This window comes from Brienomyrus brachyistius, chromosome 14 (genome assembly GCF_023856365.1).
Source record: "Brienomyrus brachyistius isolate T26 chromosome 14, BBRACH_0.4, whole genome shotgun sequence".
Lineage (NCBI taxonomy): Eukaryota > Metazoa > Chordata > Actinopteri > Osteoglossiformes > Mormyridae > Brienomyrus > Brienomyrus brachyistius.
In genome coordinates, this window is record NC_064546.1 from 14416513 (window position 1) to 14440399 (window position 23887).

General features: G+C 38.9%; 1 protein-coding gene across 3 annotated transcripts in view; it reads left to right on the forward strand.

Annotated features, from left to right (window-relative positions):
• Window positions 1-1311: 1311 nt before the first annotated feature.
• Window positions 1312-23887, forward strand: part of pacs2 (phosphofurin acidic cluster sorting protein 2) — a 33379-nt gene continuing 10803 nt past the window's right edge. For 2 of the 3 annotated variants that reach the window (XM_048975081.1, XM_048975083.1), the window contains exons 1-18: window positions 1312-1655; window positions 13223-13310; window positions 13845-13934; window positions 14065-14190; window positions 15396-15558; window positions 15700-15773; window positions 16382-16462; window positions 17790-17849; window positions 17953-18104; window positions 21527-21614; window positions 21814-21885; window positions 21995-22134; window positions 22277-22409; window positions 22540-22644; window positions 22747-22853; window positions 23123-23277; window positions 23357-23467; window positions 23675-23783. In XM_048975081.1, the coding sequence (XP_048831038.1) occupies window positions 1537-1655; window positions 13223-13310; window positions 13845-13934; window positions 14065-14190; window positions 15396-15558; window positions 15700-15773; window positions 16382-16462; window positions 17790-17849; window positions 17953-18104; window positions 21527-21614; window positions 21814-21885; window positions 21995-22134; window positions 22277-22409; window positions 22540-22644; window positions 22747-22853; window positions 23123-23277; window positions 23357-23467; window positions 23675-23783 (1973 nt within the window). In that variant the 5' untranslated portion in view covers window positions 1312-1536. The remainder of the gene's footprint in view (window positions 1656-13222; window positions 13311-13844; window positions 13935-14064; window positions 14191-15395; window positions 15559-15699; window positions 15774-16381; window positions 16463-17789; window positions 17850-17952; window positions 18105-21526; window positions 21615-21813; window positions 21886-21994; window positions 22135-22276; window positions 22410-22539; window positions 22645-22746; window positions 22854-23122; window positions 23278-23356; window positions 23468-23674; window positions 23784-23887) is intronic. The other variant, XM_048975082.1, reaches the window with a different exon arrangement.

The following is a 23887-nucleotide window of genomic DNA, read 5'->3' on the forward strand; positions in this document are numbered from 1 at the left end:
ATCGGCACCTGGTAACTTGTTTTCCAAACTTGGATGTTTTGTTCGGTGTTTTATAAATGCATAGTTACTTTTTAACCGTTTAATAGCATTTAGTTGTATCTGCGCTTTCGATTTCATCCTCATACGGCAACGGCGGTTCGTGTAAGTCTTGGGCTTTCCAGTAGATGGTGCTATACACTAAATAAAGCGTCTGCAAGTTCGTGATTATTGTGCGTGGCGACCCCTGGAACCATCCCACACCAGAAAATATACACGTAATAAATATGGATTATTTTCCAAGCGGAACCATAGAACAAACGGTGAAGGGCGGCCACTCCTATGAATACCACTGGTCCCTAATGGCCATCCCAATCAAAATTCATATTGGCGCCGCTGGATATACAGCCGCAATTCTTTTCTTGGGCATCTAGTCAGCAAGACTATTCAAAATTGAAACTGAAAAAACTAATTATAGTATTCCGAGATTTAAAAACTGATTCTAGGGTACTAGCCAGCAGCTGCCTTTATAGCGACCAATTGAAACGGATGTCATTGACAATTAAATATAATATACTTAAATCGGGGCACTAACTACTTAAACCGATTTCTATGGAAAGGATGACCACAAACACAGGCTCCAAACGTGGGTTTACTAAAGTGAGCGTGAAATGTTTTGCTCAGTTGGAACCTTTATTGATTCATTTAATGGTGTTTTGTACTTCAAAAGGATTGATTGGTATCTAAATTGCTCCCAGTGTATCTGCCTGTGCTGGATATGTGCTGGACTGGTTTTCTGTCTTGGGTGTATCCTGCCTCGTGCCATGTGATTCCTAGGATAAGCTCTAGTGTCACTGCACAGGACGATATGTACTGTTGGTCCTTGAAAACAGAAAAGAGTGTCCTTTTGTTTATTATGATAGCTGAAACGTTGCGAACAGAATGATTTAGGCCACCTCAGTATTACCTAGCTATTTTTGTATAATTATAAACTAGAAGAGAATGCTTGACATGAAGTAGCAACACTTACGTAATATAACATACAACAAACACGTATAAACGTCGCAATCCCTAATACAAAGAATAGTTTATTTGATCTTTACTATAAATATTCTTTTTAAAATACCGCAGTGGATATTCTCCATATATGCGTAAATGTTACATACTGCAATGTATATGCAATAAGATTTTGCATACATATTCAATGCAAGCAAGCATAAAGAGACGAATATTTAACTGTCAACTGCAGACAAATAAAATGAAAGAAGAAAATGATATGGGATTTGCAGTGTTTCTAGTCACTAGTTGTAGTGACGTTATTTCCTGCTGCTGGTGAGCGTGTGGTGCTGCAGGCTCCTGGAACCTGGGAAATCCGACATGGAAACGACCAGGGAGATGTGAACGTGGTGTCAGGCTATGTGCATTAAACTGCAGCCTAGCAACAAATCCTAATAACAGCTATCGTGCGTTCTCATGAAAGACACATTTAAGTGACTGTATATTTTCCTCGTATTTTTTTCATATAACACCGCTGTTGGTAAAGCTTTGCTATCCTGCACCATGGCGGAGAGAAGTGGACGGCTTAGCTTTCCCGGGAGCGGGGCGCTCAACAGACCCGTACCGATGAACCTGTTCGCCACTTGGGAAATAGATGGTTCGTCACCAAATTGCATTCCAAGGTAACGCTTGTTTCTTTACTCGTAATGGACAGTTTTCTTGCTTGTAGTACGTGTGTGTTTACAGGGTGGCATCGTTTTCTGGAGTGTGCCAGCACTTGTCTTTTCCTATGTGAACAGATGACCACTTTGCAAGCCTGGAAGCTGCTGCCATACAGGCAGCGGGATTCAGATAACAGTTTCAGCGGTACCGCATGGTGACCGTGGCAAAGTCCTGTACGGTGTGGCTTGTTATGGGTTTAATAATGCATGTTAATTAATAAAACTATTTACTCACTTTTGCCTGACGGCAGCGTTATCTAAATTGTGTTCCTACCTATAACCGATATTTGTTTCCCTATGTTCCTAGTCTTTTTTGCCTTGTTTTGGAAACTAGTCTAGTAGTGTTTTTGAATTTCGCCACGAAAGAGTATTCTGTACATTATATTTTATATAGATCTTAAATAATTCGTGTCTTTTCAAAAGTTAGCCCCGATAACCTGAATATTATGGCAGCACGTTGGAGTACTTTACGTCATAGTTAAATAAAAATGCATGTTCCGTTTAACGCGCCTAGGTAAGTCACATATGGGTCAGACTGAGGGTCGATTCTCCCACCAACCTGTCAGAGTTACTACTTGCCCTAATGACTCAGCAGTACAGTTTAAGTATGGTGATTTTCAAAAAGAAACTATTGCTTTCATGGACACTAATTTGTGCAGCATACATTTAAAATACACTTATTTATATTTCGGAGGTTACAATGAAACACTTTAAAGAGTAGAGCATATATTACGAAGCAGTGTGCTGTGCGTTTGAAACCATTCAAACTTTACTATTTCAGACGCGTTTTGCTAGTTCTTAGCCATGCACACAATTGAAGCAATTAATTAATTATGTATTTAACACTATACTCGGAGTAGAGAGCGAGTTGTTGAGAGCGAATGGACTCACTTTTTGCACAATGACGGTATAATAAACAAAACGTTGTCTGATGCAACTAACTTATCTATTAAATCTAACGTAATTTGTCATTATTATGTATTAATTTCGCTGAATTTTTATAGACACAAGAGTACTGAAGATACTAAATAGACAGATCATAACTTATGTGTAACTTAATAAATGCCTCCACAATACTTAACGAGAAACCTGTTTGTATAAAATTCATGGAGACAAACAAGAACCGCAGTGTTATTTCAAATAGTTGCATTTGCCAAAATAGTAACTGTGTATAATTTGCTTATAAATATAATCATCGTGCAAAATAATTTTGTTGTAATTTTGAGTGTTTCTGAAATAGAATGTAATTATCAGCTTCACTGGCTACTATTATACTATGATACAGTCTCACTTGAACTACAGCAATGATTGACAAAGTAAGAGCAGTTACTGTAATCCATGGACGGGGATAGCATTGGCCCCTAAGGAACTGTTACTGGTGCATTAAAACAGGTGCTTTCAATAACGTGTTTCTTCTAAGGTACTTAGATCTTGTGGTCTTAGCTAGTTATGGCTTTTCTTGTTCTACAGCTTTGCCATTCATTTTCGCTTTCTTTGGGGTGTCATATTTTTGACAGTTATAATTTATTTCAGGTGATGCACTGACTGTAATATTCTAAATTAACTTCGTGTGAATATCCTTTTTGTTGTCTTTGGTTAATATATCTTTAATAAAAACATTTATTTTATCCATTTTGCCTTTGTGAGAAAAAATATGTTGCTTCCTTGTTAAAATATTGTCCTTTGGGGTATTGATACCTTGGGCTCAGCTAGGTGGTTACCTATTAAATTATAGGCAAAATGTTTTGAGGCAACTTGATGAAATTGTTATTTCAGGTTATGCAGAGAACTGTGCCATAAAACGTCAAAGAAGAATAAGGACACTAACATCTAAAAAAAAAAAACACTCAAACAAATGTTAAACTGCATCGTTCCTGTGTTGTGCTTCCAGACTACAGATTAGTATTTTGACATGTAATGAGATAATAGCCACATTCCCAGAACTGTGGAGGGAAACACAGTGCCTAGATGCACCCTGATCATTCCGGAAAACACCATACGAGGAGCATGGGCACTGCAGCAACAATTTTTAAAAACACTCTTCAGAATTTGTTTAGTAGCCTCTGGGTAATTGCAGCAGTCTTTATGGCTGCCTTAGTAGCTTAGAAATCTGTTTTCTGGAAGCATAGGTATGTTGCATTTATCTTCAAAAGCTCTGGCAGGATCTTCCAGCTCAATGGCAGCCATGTGTTGTGTTGTCAGATGCAACAGATTTGTTTTATGAGTAATGTAGTAGGAACTGTTCACACAAGTTTTTTTTTTTATTGGCTCTAAATGCTCTACTGTTACATCCCTGCACGAAGGAAGGCTCTTTTGTTGATGGAATAAAACCAGATTTTTTTTTTTACTCAGACAATATATAAAAATTTACATAATGTTCCTAAATCTATTGGCTATTCTGTATTTGACACGTGATTATTGCGATCTCATACAGGTAACTGTATTAATTTGTAGGTTCTAAAAATTCACCCGAGTTTTATATACCCCACGTTAACAGAGAAGAGTCCATTATTTCTGTGGGAGTAAATAAGTTTGGGATTTGTGGTTGAGGTCTTACAAGGAGAAGTATGTGAGTTCATAAAACCGGAGTTTTAGCAGTGAATAGGGCTGGGAAAGTCTTAATTCCTGAAATCTATCCATTGATCAATGTTGATGTTTTGCATGGGAATATACGTCATAGGCAGTGGCACACATAGACTTTTCCAGGGGCAGGTCCTAAAATGGGGGGGATGGGGGGGGGTTCCCCTCGATACATTTTATATGATCATTGGCACTTTCAATCACTCAGACAAAATCAGGCACCCCCAATATCGACCCCAATCCGATCTTTTAATAAATGTTTAAATATACTTACACATACAGTAGGTGTTGGTGCATTATTGGGCTGAATAAGTCTCTCAATATCGCAGTATTCTTCCTTACAGTGTTTGTACAAGTGCCTAATTAGATTTGATATAATTAGTGACACCATGTTGCTACCTCCTCTTGGAAGGATGACGTTGCAGACATTGCAGGTAGCTGTTTGGCCGCTTTGGAGTTTCCAATTTAAAGAATTTCCACACCGCTGAGATCTTAATTGTAATCTCAAGCCCTATGCCTCAGGCTTACTGCAGCGTGTGACTGCACAACTGACGAAAATGAGGCGGACACGGACAATTAAATAGATCGGGCTGTGGTAGCTGAAACCGATCAAATAAAAAGTGCTGGGATTGGCCCCAATTCCGATCTTTGACATCAGCTCGGGGCATCGCCAGTTTAAACCACAGTTAGCTACCATCTCATAACCTTTTGTTTGTTCATATAGATTAGTAACATAAGCGGATTGCCTGACTAATTAACTATATTAGGCACTGACCCTGAATATCTTTTATCCACCACATATAAGAATGATGAGCATGTAGGTCATTAGGTCCTAGTATTAGTTTCTCATCCTTAGATCCAGCCTTTCACGATGCCTTACCCTCCTCTGGATTGGGATAAAGCGGCCAAATTTCAGGTCTATGCTTTTTACACCATGTATTGCTGTCATTAGTAGGGTTTTAGCAATGCAGATAATTCCACATTTTTTCACACAACTGCACCTACTGAGGATAAGGCTCGGTTTAGTGTTGTTTTCTAGCACTCCGGCATATTCTTAGGAACTGCTTATGTAGTACATGAAGAAATAAATGATGGGCCCTTATCAATTCCCATTTATGTAATTGAGCCCGTCTGTGATGTTAATGGGATTCTACCTGTGTCCACTGAGGGACCCGAGTCTGAGTTTTTCCTCCTCACTTGTAAAAACCCAAGTCTTTTTCTGTAAACGGGCCACTAGCTACCTTCACATTATTATTTCATAGGAATCTGAAATGCATATGAGACAGAATTTTAAGCTCATCTACGCTCCTCAACTTAGTGGAGACAATTGCACTTTGCTATTGCCTTGACTTGAGATGGTGTAAAACCTCAACAATGTCATTTTGAGGAACATGTGTTCTCATATGAGAACACATGTTTCCTCTACGTTTCTCATACGTTCCTCTACGTTTCTCATATGAACTAAAATTAAATCCTTAGTTTACTGAATCCCACAATTGTAATAGTGTTGGTAAATTCTGTCATAATTCTGTTGTTATTGAGGCCCGACGGACTCTACTTACAGAGATATGAAGGTACTAATCACAAACCTTTTTATTCACCTTTGATTGACTGCAGGTACTGTATTGTATATAAATAGTCTCCGGCCAGATCCCAGGGTTGGACGTTGATGCTTGCTTTGTTGTCTACTGAGCCATATATAATCTCCAGTGAGATGGGTTCTGGCATCTTTTAAATAAACCTTTTGTAAAATTTGCAGCCATAATTGTCTTGATTCTTTTGCTCTCTGTTAGGTACTCAAGGCTTCCGAACGCTTCGCCTTTGAGATAGGCCTGGCATTCCCTCTGTTAGCTAGTCAAGGCCTCCGAACGCTTCGCCTTTGAGATAGGCCTGGCATTCCCTCTGTTAGCTAGTCAAGGCCTCCGAACGCTTCGCTTTTGAGATAGGCCTGGCATTCTCTCTGTTAGCTAGTCAAGACCTCCGAACGCTTCGCCTTTGAGATAGGCCTGGCATTATCTCTGTTAGCTAGTCAAGGCCTCCGAACGCTTCGCCCTTGAGATAGACCTGGCATTATCTCTGTTAGCTAGTCAAGGCCTCCAAACGCTTCGCCTTTGAGATAGGCCTGGCATTCTCTCTGTTAGCTAGTCAAGGTCTCAGAACGCTTCGCCTTTGAGATAGGCCTGGCATTCTCTCTGTTAGCTAGTCAAGGTCTCAGAACGCTTCGCCTTTGAGATAGGCCTGGCATTCTCTCTGTTAGCTAGTCAAGGTCTCAGAACGCTTCGCCTTTGAGATAGGCCTGGCATTCTGCAATAATGGGAAGGTGCCCAACCATTGTTCAGAAAGAAGCTGTGTTCCGAAACAGAGACGTGATTGAGCAGATACTTGGTTGGCAGCTGGAGTTAGTAGGCTGTCATATTTTGGCCTGTTGGAGGAGAGAGTGCAGAGATGTTGCTTTGAATCCCGGAGGAACACACAGCCTTTTGTCCCACACCTCATGGGCTACTTGCTTCTCAAGAATTTTGAGTAGGACGGAGTCCAAATATAAGTTTTACTGTGCTGTCTTTTGTGTTTATCAGTTAGGTTGAATTTCTCAGTCAGATCTTTGTGTAAATCTGTGTGTTGGTGTGCATTTCTGTATATACTGCATCATTTGTACGTCTGAAAGACAAGACAACCGACTTCCAATTGAGAGCGCACCCTGATGTAGTGTTCTATGACATATATTTGCAAGAAATTTTGAAAATTTCAGAGAAGTATAAAACAGTAAAATAATCTAGTAAATTGCAAACGTCCAAGTCGGTTTCTTTTATTTAGCCTAGTAACTTTGTAAATAACATTATTTGGATTTTGTAATGAAGGCATGTGATGGGTTAGAGCCATTAAATGTAGCTACAAGCAGCTCAGAAAATAAAAGAATCTCTAACATGCCTTCGCTTGCTAGAAGTGCTCAATACTAATTCAATACTTGGCGTCGATTCTGTGAGCACTTGGAAATCCACTGGATAGATGTAACCCCCATTGTTCGGTGAGAAATGACATCATGACTGTGAAAGCCATAACAATGGTTGCTTTTATGGTCATAAAACCATACTGTCTTTATGTGTTCCTGGTGGATGGAGGCATCGTCAACCTGGAAAATTTCATACCCGTTAGAGGAGTAGCGTTTTACCGTAGTGACACACTGTTTTGACGCACTCTGAATTTCTTAACGTTTACCATCCAAGGGGTTGAATGACTCTGAACCATGATGGAAAAATGCAGCTCACAGCATAATGTGCTTCTCTGTAGAAAGTGCTGGAAGCTGTGTGTCTGTCTTGGTGTCCCCCGCACATGAGATCAGATTAACTACTCTGATCATATGACAATTTTACTGCTCACTAAACCTGTGTTCAGCAGTTTTTTTTCCTGCCACAGACACTCCCCCCAAAGTCATTGAGCTCTTCTTTTGGTATAATAGACAGCATGCAGAACACCTGGCCCTGTGTAGTATTGTTCATAAATGCCCGTAAGCATGAATACATTTCTGTTGCTTAACGAGCTTCAGAAAAACACCTGTGCTTTTCTGTGTATTTTGGTTCCCTCATTAACTAAAGTTGTTTTTATTATAAAATCTATTTGATTATCCAGCACTGGGGCACATATTTTTGGACTATAAGCACCTGGAGTGCCCACAGAAAACCCATACAAACACAAGGAGGTCATGACTTTCCCACATATACAGAATGATGATTCTTTCTATGCAAAACAAAAACATAATGTGTTAGGTCACTAGGTGAGAATCTACACATTATTATTAATGATAGCATTTTGTCTGTACACCAGAATTATGTAGTGGTTTTTGCATACTCACTAAAGGGAATTGTAAGTATATAAGGTGCTTCATATAATTTTATATACCTGTCCATATCTTCTTAAAAGAAAGTCATTGAATTTGTTATAAAGATGGAAGCTACCCAGAATACAAGGAACAAGCTTCGGATTTGTGGTTAATAATAATTTCTTTCATTTTATTTTCACTTTCAGTTTCTTACCTGAATGATCACATCCATCTCCATACCCACCCTCTAACATCCATATGAACCTGTTCCATGCAGGGCCTGTGGGGGTGTGGGTTTTTGGGATGACCTCCAATCCTGCGGACTCACTTAGCTGATTGAGAGGTCATCCCAAAAACCCTAACCCATACCACTGGAACAGGTTTTCCACCCCTGCTTTAGACCTTTTCTCAGCTGACTGGAGAGTGCATTCATTTCACAGCAGTGTACATTTGAAGGTGGGTATGGAGATGCAGGTGGGTATGAAGATGATCATTCAACCTTTCCCTACATTTTGACTTTTCTTCTGAATTTGACAGCATTCCTTATCTTTTTCTATTTAATGCTTTATTAATGCTATCTTCTAGAAAATGTTATGTAATTCTTATGAGAATTGCGCTGGCAGGTATATTGCCTGTGGAGTTTCATTTCCTAATACAAGTTATCAGAGAATAAAGTTAATGAAGCAGATATTCCTTATTGTCTTGCATGTCTTAGTAAAATCCATCCATCCATCCATTTTCCAAACCGCTTATCCTACTGGGTCGCGGGGGGTCCGGAGCCTATCCCGGAAGCAATGGGCACGAGGCAGGGAACAACCCAGGATGGGGGGCCAGCCCATCGCAGGGCACACTCACACACCATTCACTCACACAGGCACAACTATGGGCAATTTAGCAAGTCCAATCAGCCTCAGCATGTTTTTGGACTGTGGGGGGAAACCGGAGTACCCGGAGGAAACCCCACGATGACATGGGGAGAACATCCACACACTCCTTGAAACTCCACACACATGTGACCCAGGCGGAGACTCAAACCCAGGTACCAGTGTGAGGCAACAGTGCTGACCACTGCACCACCATGCCGCCCCCATCTTGGTAAAATCCAGAAATAAAATATTTTATTTCCCCCCCTGGCATTTCATCCAGGGTGTCCTCTTTCTCGGTGCCCCGTGTTTGCTGGGATGGGCTCCAAGCTCAGGGTAACCCTGCATGGGATAAGCAGAAGACAGATGAATAATCCGGATGAATAGACCATTCAATAATATGGATTGACTAAGCCAGGGTGCCTCTTTCTGTAATTGCAGAGAACACATGCTGCATGTGTTCTTCTGTGCTGATGCTCACAAGGCATCACTTCCTAAAAGCTTTTCCATCAGTTTGCAAATTTGAAAATTAAATTAAATTACAAATTATTTTTTATTGTGGTTATTATTATTATTATTATTATTATTATTGGTCATAATTTATTTATACTCGTTTAATTTCTATTCATGACTGCTAGCACAAAGGAAATATGTAATTACTCAGAGGTCAAGGTAGGATTTTCATGAATAGAGCTTACCAGATTTATTATTATTATTATTATTATTATTATTATTATTGGTGACTATCATTTCTCCAGGACATTCTGTCTTGTATCCATTCTGCCTCTTGTTTCCTTGTAAATGTTCCCCTTCTTTGCTTTCTTTGCCAGTAACGAGATTTGACACGTTACCTTAACACTTTGACACGTTACCTTAACACTTTGACCTGTACTTTTCATCTTTTGTTTTTTCCCCAGTTCTCCCGGTTTTCTGCCCGTCCACATTTTGCGGCTAATAAGAGCCGCTGCCCTTTGCTTGTGTTTGTCAGCAGGGATGAGGTGTTCAATGAACAATAGAGAAGTGGCATGTCCATGAACTGGGCTCCATTCTGGCAGGTCATATTTCAGGATGAACATTCAGCTCTGGAAAAACTTAACAGACCACACTTACGTTTTCAACTTGACTCATTTCTCAATTTATGGGTATGCACCTGTGTAAAATGTACATATTTTTTTGCAAACTCCAGCTTGGCTCTTCCCTGCTTCTCATTAATGAAGGGCTTCTTCCTGGCTTTATGGGTCTTCAGTCCTGCTTCTAGGAGCCTGACATGAACTGTCCTAGCAGTGCACTTCACACCACTTAATGTTTCCTGTTCTTTTTGAAGGTCATTTGAGGTCATCCTCCGCTTTATGAGGCACTGCCGGATAAGTTGACGGTCATCTCTGGAATTAGAAGGTTGCTTCTGCCCTCTACCTGGCTAGTTTTTCACCATTCCCAGTGTCTCCTGCTTCACCATGTTTTTGTATACTGTGGTCTTAGAAACATTTTATGTTTCTGTTTATAACAAAGCTATCAGAAAAAAAATAGTTGTACTTCGAGTAGTTTTCTCATCCCGTGAGAGCCATCTCATGAGAGCCACAGACACAGACACATGCATATATAGGTGAGAGCAAGTATTAGGGTCAGCCAGGCATTTGAATTGAATTTTCTACTCAAAAAGATTCCTAACCTTTCAAATTACACATCACACCCTAACTTAGTACTTGCAAAGGTGCTTTTTTCATACTATGACATTTCAGAGGATATGTTTTGCGGTAACTAAAAATAAAGCTGGCATCCCTCATCCACATGGACTCATCTGCTTTTCTCTGCACTAGTAATAATAAAACAGTATCTCATCAGGCCATAGGAATAGAATGGAGAAAAGCCCAACGGAATATTTCCAGTTTATCTTTTCTTAAGTGTTTTTGCACACTGCACACTGCACACTGGTTTCAAAACTTCTCAAGCGGTGTCTGCATTTTGAACTGTAGTCGTTGTCTTTTAATGTGGGTTTAAAATAGCTGCCGATCTGGCTTCTCATCCTGTGAATTCACCTCCTCAAAATTCACATCTTGTTAAATCCAATTCTATTTATCTCCAGTGACCAGTGTGTGAATTATCAGGTTTTACAGTGTTGACAGTGGGCATACTCTGGAAGAGGTTTTCTAATCTAAGGCTCATTGACAAGTTGTCCCTCTTGAACTAATCAAAAAGCAGATGTTCTAAAACGTTTGTCGCCCCATCGTTGTCATTCCATTTAACATTCTATCAAAACGGCAGGTCTTGTGGGGTTTACCCAGTATGCAGTGGTCAGTACCAACCGAAAATGATCCAAGGAAGGCCAATTGGTAAACTGGCGACAGGGTCATGGGCACGCAAGGCTCATTGATGCCCGTGGGGAGCGAAGGCTAACCTGTCTGGTCTGATTCCACAGTAGAGCTACTATTAGCACAAACTGCTGAAAAAGTTAATGCTGGCTATAAGACAGGAGGGTGCTACCCCTATAAAGGGATTATGAATGTTTTTTTAGCAGGTTATTAATCAGGTTGTAACACTTTGTAAATCATTACTAAACTACTGTAAACAAGTTATAACACAGTTTTCTTCTTATTAACGAGTTACTACCATTTATAAGTGGCAAAGGGTAGATGTTAGAACACGCAGTGCATCGCAGCCTGCTGTGCATGGAGCTGCATAGCGGCAGACCCAAAGGACGCATGCTTATCCCTGTTTACTGCCAAATGCTCCTACAAGGGGCATCATAACTGCGCCATGGCACAATGGAAGAAGGTGCCCTGGTCTGATGAATCGTGTTTTATATTACATCATGTGGATGGCCTGGTGCGTGTGCCTTGTTGAGTCCTGGTATCCATGTGGATGTTACTTGTAATAAATATTTGTATGTATATTATTGTATCTGTAAGTGTGGGAAATGATGTCAAGAGGGGAATGATGCAGCTTTCTTGTTAACTGCAGTGCTATTCCAGTAAAAATATTTAACAGCAGTTTATCATCAGACACTTTAATACATTTTCACTTTTTATCTCTGTTGAGCCCTTGAAGGATTATTACCACAACTATTAAGGGATTGAATGAATCATCCAGTAGTTATTTTGTGTTGCCTAACATTATTAACGTGATTTTTTTTTTTTTTATGTGAAGCCGAATCCCTCTTCTGTAGTTCATCTTCTGATCTTTTTATATTGATTTTGAAGCAGTGGCACATTTGACTAAAGTGGCGAGTAAAGTGCTGTTCCATTCCTGTGATTAGACCACAAGCATTAACCCATTGAAAGTCATTTACACCGAATTTACTATGATAATTAGGTTAAGAATGCAGTTTAAACAGTTTTAAAATCAAAGTTGTTAAATGTCTGTTCGTCGTAAGCTTGCTGTTAGGTGTATTTAGCTGTGAATACATTGTGGATAAGAGAGTTGGCACAGGCTGGTGAAATGGCTCAGACAGGAGAAACTGCAGATGTGCACAATACAATTGTTCTTTGTGGCAGTATGAACAAACAAGAAAAGTCTGCTGTTCTTTGTTTTCTTTCAAGTTATTCTGGACAGTGTTTCATTGCTGGGCCTGTATAAAACTTAATAATAGTAAAAGATTATTTAAGTTGTATTTTTAAACATATGAAGGCACTGTTCCAAACTGAAGTAGGTCTTTGGATAATATCTAACAATAACTTATTACAAGATCAGTGCGCTACATGTGTGTCATAAGGCTGAAATAGCACCATGGCAGATCAGTGCGGGGCAATTCTTATCGACTTTCTGTGCACTTCTACATACTTCATACAATTTAAATAGATTGTGGAGATGTACGGGCCAATTGGTATAGTTTTAAACAAAAAATCATATAAGCAGGGAATGTGGCCATGTTGGAGATGCAAAGTGAGCTGATTATTTTTTTGTGTCATTTTTCCTCAGTTTATTGCTGGATAGTTGATAAATTATTGAGACAGTCGAGAACTCATTGAAGCCGCGGTAGTGACTGTAAATCAGTGTCATACAAGAAGGCTGTTTCTGGAATGGCAAAAAAACGTCACACTGTGAAGCTTCATTAGTTTTCGTGTTGTTCCTGAGGAGTTTTTCATTGGCAAAAATTGATGCACCTAGCTCTGATGTTAAATATATAACTCGTTCCCCACTAATGTTGTGTGTTTTATCAAAGTACAATTTTTGTTCGCCTTTCGTTCACCAAACTATATTTTGTTCACCATTGTAATATGATTCCTGCAGATTTAACTCAAGCTAATATTACTTGTTTCATTGTTGTTCAGATTATGCAGTCTGACTCTAAAGAAGCTGGTAGTGATGAAGGAGCTGGACAAGGAACTCATCTCTGTCGTGATTGCAGTCAAAATCCAGGTATTCGTCTTACACAGAAATGCATCCTCTAAATATGGTATCCATGTATCCATGAAGATCTTATTTATTTATTTATTGGATTGTGGTCTGCCCAGCTGGTCTCTTGCCACCTGCGCTCGTTTATCGTTTTGTTGTTAGGTGGCTTGTTTGGAACTTTGCATTCCTACGCCAAGGTTTAACTAGTAGCCAATTTAGTTCTCCTCAACCTGTCCTTTTCTCCTTCTTGAAGCCACTATCTGGGGATATTAGTGCTCTCCAGGTGCATGTAATTAAGACTGTGGGTTGCTTCAGGATACTTGACTGTCAATCCACAATGTGGGGGCTGAAACTGGGACAGATGCCCCCTTCCAGGGTGCTGAAGGAGAAGTGCAGCCACCTGTTAATTGGCTGGGCTGCCAATGGACTGCGGATTCTGCAAACAGTGTCATAACACAATATAGAAATGTATCTAAATCTCTCTAATTTTTTCGTATAGTGAAAACCAGGTTTATTTTCGAAGAGTGTTGTCACTGCAAATGGTTGACACTTCCACAGGGTTCGAAAAGGATCTTGAGGTCTCATGAGATTGTATTGCCCCCCAGTGGAGTGGTGGAGACAGACTTGGCTCTGACGTTCTCATTGCAAGTAAGGACAAGGTGTCTGAATGGCATTTAATAGATACTGAAACCGACTATTCAGCTCCGTCTGCTTTTTCTTACCACGATTAAGCAAACTTTCCCCTTTTTTGCTTATTGGCATATTCTTGGCTGTCCAGTACCCTCACTTCTTGAAGCGGGAGGGAAACAAACTGCAGATCATGTTACAGAGACGGAAGAGGTACAAGAATCGCACTATTCTGGGTTATAAGACCTTGGCTGTAGGATCGATTGACATGGCTGAGGTATGTGTTTTAAAAATCTTTTTATTTTGTATGAGTAAAATTTAACTTTCTCCATTTTTAGACTGAATTGCTTCCACGATATGAGGAAGAGGACACTGTCATGACAGAAGTAAACCAGAAAATATTGTTAAAATACCGATGATACCTTCTGGTTTATTTAAATTATATTGTTATTTTCTAACCAAAGTTCTAACTATAATTAGGAAGTTTTGTCACAGACTTTCTTATCAATTTCTTCTATTACATTTTCACTGCCCACATCTTGTCAGATTGTGTTATGGCTTAGTTTGAGCTCATGAATTGACTTATTTACTTTGCACACTCTGTGTTGAACATAATGACTGGGCATTTCTGAAATGCTAGATTTAGATTGTTCATCCTCCCATGCTTAGCCAAAACAACGTGCTGTTGGACCATTGAACATATCACCTAATGGTTTGACAGTGGAATATGTCTATGAAAATAAGAGCAAGCTAAAATTTGGAATAACATTTTCCTGATGTTTCATGTTGGGGAAAAAAGCTACCTAATTTGCATGGAGAAGAGAAAAATCCAGGACATTGCACAGCCCCTTGCAGATCTAATTGGCAACGGGCAGAATGTAAAAACTGATATTTATATAGATATCTGGACCATGGACCAGACTGAGAATAAACACATCTAATCAGGAAGATCACAGGATGCTGTCAATACAAATAATAAAAAATTAGGTTAAATAAAGCTGCTAAAATATTATGGGAATGTAATATATTGTCCCTGTACTCTCTGATGCTCAAATAAATAAACAAACCTATTTGTCGATAATGTAGTATGATATTTGGGAGTTAAAAAAAATAAACATTTTGTTGTGACATATAATGCTAGCATGTTCTTGACCTGGTTCTTCTGGAAATCATTGTGGATTCTTTTGTTTACATGGTTTTAATGTTAATATAAATTTTAATATTATTGGTATTAAATAATATGAATTGATATTCTGTGAAAAATCTTTGCTTGTAAGTTCCTGTTGCTTGACACCTGCTGGTCAATTAATTGCTGAGGTTTATGATTTGTTAAAGCCTCGAGAGAATTTTTAAACTTTCCCAGACTGGCTTCTCTGGAGGTGGTAATATTGGCCCTTTGTAACAACAATGGTATGAAGCTCCAGGCAATATTGTGCCTCTTTTACTGTGCAGTAACCTTCCCAACGTTGTGCCTCCATCCAGGTGATGCAGTATCCCACTGAAGGAAGTCAGGTGCTGCCTTTATGCAGCAACCAGAAAGACATGCTAGGGAAGGTGGCTGAGATCTGGATTTTCTCTTTATCCAGCCAGCCAATTGATCATGAGGAGGTGGCACTACATGAAGGACTGAAGATAAAATGTACAGGTAGACCTGCTGCACCAATATCAAGCACTGCTGTTTTGTACAGATATTCTCTGTCTTGTCTGACGGTCCTAACAAGCTTTGTGAATCTTTTGAAGCAAATGATATTGACTTTCATTTTATACGTTTATATTTTGACCTCAGATAACTACTCAGAAGAGGAATATGAGAGCTTCTCTTCTGAACAGGAAGCCAGCGATGATGCAGTACATGGACAAGTAAGTAAAAAACTGGCGATGTGAATAGTATTCTGTGTTTATGTTACTTTGCTGTGGGTACTCCAGTTTCCGGCCGCAGTCCAAAAGCATGAGGTCAGGTGAATTTGTGTCTATAGATTGCTTATAGTACGTGTGTGTGCGTGTTTATATTTGTATATGCGTGTGTTTGTTTGTTGGTGTGTTTGTTTTTCTTGTTTGTGTGTGTGTTTGTGAGTGCGTGTGTGTTTGTGAGTGCGTGTGTATTTGTGTGTGCATGTGTGTGTTTTTGATTGTTTGTGTGTGTGTTTGTTTTTGTATATGTGTGTGTGCGTGTGTGTGTGTGTGCATGCATGCATGCACGCTCTGCGATGGAGCAGCGTCCCACCCAGGGTGTCCTGCAATTCCAGGAACAGATGATAATATTAGAATAACCAGAATAAGCAGATCTGGCTACGTTTTATAATTTAGGAAAAATCTTAAATGTTGAGGGATAGTTTATTTGAAATTTGTTCAATAAACCAGCTAAAACTGAATAGTATGAATAATATAAATGGGAATAACTTCAATTTATTTTTAAATGCAGAAATTTTGATTTCGTTCCGATTTCAGTTTTTATTCTCTGTCTTCAGGATTTGGAGGATGATGAGTATGATGTGAGAAAACCTAAGAAACAGAGGAGGTCCATAGGAAGAACCACATCTATCACAAGGGTAGGCCTCGTTTGAAGCACATCGCTCTCACTTATTTATGAATCCCATCCGTATTTTAAAGAAGGACATAACCATGCTCTGGCAGCATGTTATGGTGTATTGAGGTTAAAATTTCTAGATGACTTAATTATTATATTTCTTTATTCTTGATATATTTTTGTCCCACTCTCAAAAGAAATTAAGGAGATTTATCAGTAATGATTTTACTCAGAAATTTGGGTTAAAGCTTATTAATTCTGTGCAGTTCATGGAACATCAAATGTTTTGTGTGTTAGTAAGAAGCATCATATTTCTATCATGAGTCATCGATGATATTTAATTTTCTAAAGACGCATCTGAAAACCTCACCTTACTAATGTTTGAATTTTTAAATTGAGTTCTCCTTTATGAGTCTGGATGCTGATGCTTCTGAATAAAATCTTTACCAAAGAGTTCTTAATGTAAAAAATTAACTGAACAAAAAACTTACAGGTCAGCAAAGGTTAACAAGGTAAGTACTTTAATTATCTTATGTGGGTTCTTTAAATGAAGATTATGCTGACTGATATTGACACGTTATACAGTATCTTTATGGAATTTGAAAATGCTGTTGAAAATATATTATTCTTCAGATAAAAATTAACTAGATTCTCTGAATTTGATTTTTCGGTCCATTTGTTTATGGGTGTAAGGGCCAACAAAGTTTACCAGTCAAATTCATAAAACCAGTGAAAACCTTAATCTCTTTTTTTCGGTGATCAAAAATGCGTCATCAGTATAAGGGTAAAACGAAATATATATATATATATATATATATATATATATATATATATATATATATATATTTTAAAGTAAATTAAAATACTTTCTTAAAAAAAAAACAAGTAAATACATCATTTATAAAATATGAGATCCTAGATTGTGAAATACAAATAATGCTTTCAACAAGATAAATCTCTTTAGCAAAGTCATTTTCTGGGTGCTTTTCATGCATGATAATGTGGTTATATGACGGAATTTATTACATATAAGCATATGAAATCAGAGAGACTAACGAAAATTGTTCAGCACATTTTAATTTCTCCTTTCCTTTTATTCCCTGTTTTTCTCTCGCATTTTTATTATATATATATATATATATATATATATATATATATATATATATATATATATATGTATATAATATATAAATATACAGTGTACTATTTATGTGTCCAACTCTATCGTTGTTGGCTGTAGAAACTGTAGCGCAATATGGACAAAAAAGAAAATGGGCATGAATATTTCCATACATGGAGAAAGAATGTGATTTCATTCAAGACTTGATATTCAGTTTTTCTTTCTTTAGCAGCAAAACTTTAAGCAGCGGGTTGTCGCTCTTCTGAAGAGATTCAGAGTGTCAGATGAGGTTTGTAGTTTTATTTGTCTTGTTTTTTTAGTTTAGGCATTTAGCGTTTTTAAATACAATGCATTTCCATTTTCACTGCAGTTTTATTTTTATCCTTCCGAAGGTGCTGGACTCTGAACAGGAGGCAGTTGACCCCCCTCCAGAGGTCGAAGAGGACGTAGACCTGGAGAGTCTGGAGTTTGAAAATCCCAGTGACAGCTGTCCCGAACTGGATGATGATGACAGTGTCCTAAGCACTCCAAAGCCCAAACTCAAGTGAGTTACATTCTTCTGTCTGAGAGTTTATTTTCCTTCTTGCCCATTACCCTCTGGGTTTTGTTTAGTCAGGGCATGCAAAGCTCCTGTGTCATCCAGAATTTCCCGCATGGGATCAATAAGCCTATATCTAGATGACAGCAAGATCTGTGGGGGGAGGAATCGGTGATTCTGAGAGGCCAGAAGGAAGGGTGGATCATGGATGGCAATGTTTTCGTTTGGTCTAAAATCTGGGTTTGACTCACTCCACGTGCAAGCCCACTCTTCTGCTGCAGAATGTCAGTGGTATTTTATTTATTAAATCATTTGTGTCCATTAATGGTTCTCCAATATTAAATGTATAGTAGAAGATTGTGTCTGATTTTCAATGCCCAGATAGATAGATAGATAGATCGATCTTTATTAATCCCTCGGGAAGGTTCCTCTGGGAAATTCTAGTTTCCAGCAGCAGTACACCAGCATATTACAAGTTATAAAAAATACAATAAAAAAAATACAATATAAGAGGAGGAATTTAAAATACAATTACTAAGGTAAGAGCCAACATAAAGATAAGGATACGAGTAGGGAGGGGGGAAAGGGAAAAACTATTCACAATAAAAGGGAAATAGAGGGATTTAGCAGCAGTTGTGTAGAGACACAACTGAGAAATCTACACAAAATCTACAAAAATCTACACAAATCTACACAAAGAGAGTTGTGTAGATACTACAGTTGCCTGCCTTAAAATGGTGAATCTGTTTATGTAAACACATTTTGATTTCTAAACGTGATGTGAGTTGTGATAAATGTACCTAAAATGGTGTTTTATGTGTGAAAGGCGTTTCCTGTTTAGAAAATGCAACACCCGTCTGCATTATAACAAGTCATACACTCTCATAAGTTTATGCAAGAAAAGGGCAGCACGTTGAACTGTGAGTGTTACAAATTCCAATCTGTAACAGACTTGAGATTAGAGGATAACTGCTGGATTTTGGTTATTCTTAAATCATTCTTCTGTTCAGTAGTAGGGCAATGGAACATACAAGTACCACATTTTGTCTGCTAATTAGCAGGCTTGATTTAACTCATTTGAAATCTTTAAAAATTAATTGTTGGTTTTGCAGATAATACCCCATACATTTGAAAGACTTTCTTTCTTTGGGGCGATGAGCAGATTAATGTGCTGTGAGGGTTGGAGGATGGAACTGAAACAGTTTTAGAATTCTTGGGATTTAACGAATTTGAGAGCAGGATAAAGGGACAAAGAGACTGTGGTAATACAAGAGCTGGAATGTAAGGACTAAAATGAAGCTTCTGGTCTTCTTAAAGACTCACATTCTCTCTCATTTTATTGTTCGCAGTAGTTCTCATTCTGTAGCTCTGTCACTAATGCTAGCTACACTATGGATAGCTATGGGTGAGTTGAGGAAGCTGTGTTTTGACTCTCCTCTGCCCCCCGGATCAGTGTTTCTCAATCCGGATCTCAGGGAGCCCTAGATAGTCCACGTTTTTGCTTCCTCCAAGCTCTGTGCCAGACTGTCCACATTTCGATCGAGCAAAAAAGTGGACCATGTGGGGGTCCCTGAGGACTGGGTGGGAACACTGCCCTGGATCCTCCATGCCAACCCCATTCTCACACTCATCCACCACTAGATTTTATTTTTATGTATTGGCTTTGACCCCTAATTGCTTCCTTGTAGAGAAAGTTTACATACCGTTTACATACTGAAATTCAATAACAAAACATACAAATACAGCCCAAAAATAAGCCAGAAATCATGGATTTACATTTGTCAATGTTCTTAACAGTATAGAATTTTCCCAGAGAGGACTTTGATTGTATTGATGTCCTTTCTAGGGTGGCTCAATCCTAAACTGACTTCAAATACTTGTAACTCCTGACCAGGGTGGTTGGAAAATGGCTTTGAAGCCACTTTTCTATGGTGGTCCGGACCCAGAGACAGATCTGAGCGGTTTCATGAAGAATGCTGGTGTCAAAGACACAGGGTGACACCGAAACAGTAGAGCAATAGTAGAGCTAAAAGACAAATGCCTCCTTGTGTGTACCTCCACAGTACATCTGGAGACAGAGAACATTCTTTAGTTTTGCTATCTGAAGGAGTGTTTTGAAGTAGTGGTTACAGTGTCTTAATATGTTTTTAAGCGTTTTTTCCCCCCCTTTTATGTTTACATCTGTGGGAATGGTCTGGTTAATATAAGAAGTAGGCAACCAGAAGAGGGTGAGAGTGTCAAATTAAGAGACTATACCAGGTTTTGAGTCCACACGGCAATCCATTTACTCTTGGAAGTTTAATTTGTGTTGTCAGGATCAACTGAAATGACTGTTGCTATGTGACTGCTGATTATTAGCCATAATAATGAGCAATTACTTGAACCTGTCCCTTTGGATGTTTTCCTCTTGCGGGCTCATAACGTAGACAGATGACTCATAACATAGATAAATAACTTTTATGTATAAAATCTGTCGTTTTTTTCTACTTGTTTGCTGACAGACATTTTTTGTAGTTATGATATAAAAATACTAAGTAATAAAGTTAACCTTTCCTTACCCATATCAAGGTTCGTGAGGCCACCTTTGTGAAATTAGGTGGGTTATGTTACTAAATTTGTCAACGTTTCTGTACTGTAAAAGAGATCCCTGTTGCAACGGAAATTTGGAGTACAAAATGAATGTAACAATGCAGTTTCATGATCCATTTCTGGAAATCTGTTGTGGTATTTTTATTTGAAAAAGAGATACTTCAGTAAACGTTGGTAGAATATATCTGTTCTACAAAATATTAGTGCTGTGAAAATGCTGTAATAGCTGCAGTATACAAATGCAAATTTCAGTTAAATTAATTTTTATGATGCACCTTTCCAAATGTTGGTTGACCCAATGCACTTTTGGCAAACAATCGTGTCACGTAGTAACACACGACAGTTTAGGGTAATAAAGGGTCTAAATGGAGAGTGAATAGGAAGCAGAAGACAATGGAGGAAACAAAACTACATTTTGTAGGGGAAAAACCTCTAGGGGCCAAATCTAGTGGCTCCCCAAACCCTCCTGGGCATGTAAACAATAAACAGGTGAGAAAATAGTGTGTGTTTTAGTCTAGTGCCATCTTGTATTATGTCTTCTGTGCAATATAACCCCAGTGTTTGATCAGCTCTTTCTTTAGCGGACTGCAGGCTAGTCTTCAGGCCTCGACTGAGCAGTATTATTGCATTGTCTGCTGTGTCCATGGCATGAGCTCAGTCGGTGTCTGGCCCGAGTAAAGGGTGTCCAGCTGTACGGAGGAGAGAGCGACAGTTGGTCAGCACAAATGATTGTCGAAACAAATCGACAACAGGCACAAAAACAGCACTATTTGTTGACATAAGGTTAGTATATAAACAGACCGAACATATAAGGTTCCTACAGTTTATTTATGTTTCAGGCCGTACTTCGAGGGACTGTCTCTCTCAAGTTCCCAGACAGAAATTGGCAGCATCCATAGCAATAGCCAACGCGAACCCCCGAGTCCAGTGAGTTCTGTCATTTGATCATTGATGTTGTTTGTCTTGTACAAATACAAATTTGCTGATAACAAATCCAGTGTCCAGTTAACATCATCATTAATTTAATGTGGAAAAAACATCAGTACATTATTGTTCTGCAGGTGTGATCACATTTCATCAGACAGTTTTATCTGGGGCTGATCTCTTCTTGCCACTCTTCTTTCAGATGGATCCCGACAAGGCAAAAATCAGTGCGGCCAAAGTCCAGATGGACAACAGTTCGGATAACATCTCCTTTGTATGCATTCCCAGATTTTTTTTTTCTATTACGAAATATATTTAGAAGTTTAGAGGTTTGTAACTGCCAGTTTCCTTATTTATAATTTTTCTTTTCTGTGACTTTATAGTCTGTACTGAACCAGCAGGAGCACCAAGAAACTCTGTCTCCCAGCACTGAAATAGATTTGGACAGCATGGGCACCTTAGAAATGCTACCCCCTAGTGGCAGGATGACCAAAACAGAATCACTCATTATCCCATCCAGCAAGTAAGTCCTTGTTCCACTTCCTAGTGCCTCTTGATCCATTGTTTATTCTTCATCTCCACCAATCATTGCATTATGTCAGTTTGCTGTCTCCTCCCAGTATAAAAAGCACGCTGCTTTGTCAGCAGTGTCTTCTCAATTTTAGACAGGAGCCAAAGGTAACTGGACGAAGAGGTAGAAGTACTTCCCTCAAAGAGCGACAGCCGAACAGGCCCCAGAACGAAAGGGCTAACAGTCTAGACAATGAACGTTCCCTGGATACTCGCTGCCACCTACAGGTACCAAGAAAAACAACTCTAGCATTAAATTGAAAATTGGTCTGTTGTTGCCTGTGGTTTTATTGTTTTTTAATGAACTAAATGAATGTTTTGCCCCTGCTTCTTATGTGCATGGGTTCCTCCTCATTAGATACCCAGAAAAACTGTTTACGATCAGCTCAACCATATCTTGGTGTTGGATGACCACTTACCAGATAGTATAATACTCATCAATACGTCAGATTGGCAGGGACAGGTGAGAAACTTAGCATTGTTAATTTTTTTCATGGATTATTTCCCTCTTTAGGCTAGTTAAGTTATTCCTCTCTATTCCATTTTATTTCTGCTCCATTTTCAGTACCTGTCAGATGTTCTCCAGAACCATCACCTTCCAGTTGTCTGCACCTGTACTACTGCCGACATCCAGGCTGCTTTTAACACCATTGTCTCACGCATCCAGAGATTGTAAATAAAGTTTTGAATTCTTCGATTTTATTTACATTTTCATATCTTTCTGCCTTCCCCCTTTCTTACCTCAACACTATAGCGGTTCCCAGTCTGTACCTGACAAAAAGGCTTAAAATAGGGTGTTTACATTTATTTATTATGTGGTATACTAGTTATTGGGCTATTTTGGGATAACAATATGACCATGGAGCGCTTTGTCGGAATCTCATATTTGACCATAAACTGAGGGTGTCTCTCTTTTTGCGTTTTTTTTTTCTCCTGGTCAGCTGCAACTGTAATTCCCAGACACCCGTTCCCATCAAAATCGCAGTTGCGGGGGCACAGCACTACCTCAGTGTGGTCTTGCGTCTCTTTGTTGATCACCTGTCCCATAAGACCCCTGACTGGCTGGGTTACATGCGCTTCCTAATTATCCCATTTGGTGAGTTTCGATGGTACTTAAGCAGCGTGTCTGTTAGTTGATTTACAGTCAAGCGTCACCGTTTTCTGTATACACTCAGGTTCCCACGCTGTCTCAAAATACCTGGGCACTATTGATTACCGCTATAATAATCTATTCCAAGATGCGGCCTGGAAAGACCTTTTCCACAAACCCGAGGCTCCAGTAGGAGGTAAGAGTGACTTCCACCACTTACTCCACTCCTGAATAATCTGCATTTAAGGGTATTTAAGGTGTTTTAAAATGTTTTAAAATATTGGAAGTAAGCAATACCTATGATTTTGGCTGATGAGTTCTACCAGAAAATGTGTTAAATTTACTATTGTGTGTTGAATGTTGAGTAGATGGGACTGTGTCTGTGTTTCCCTCTTATCAATAGTTCAGGAAAGTCCAGATGTGGTATCAAGGATCACACAGTACATGGTGGGTGCCAATGGGGCACATCAACTGCCAATTTCTGAGGCTATGCTTACTTACAAGCAGAAAAGGTGGGTTCCTTTTAATATCCTTTCGATTCCTTGAACTGCAGGTCACAGACATGCATAATTCATACATACTTTTTTTGTGAAATGTTTACAATAGTAGCAACCAT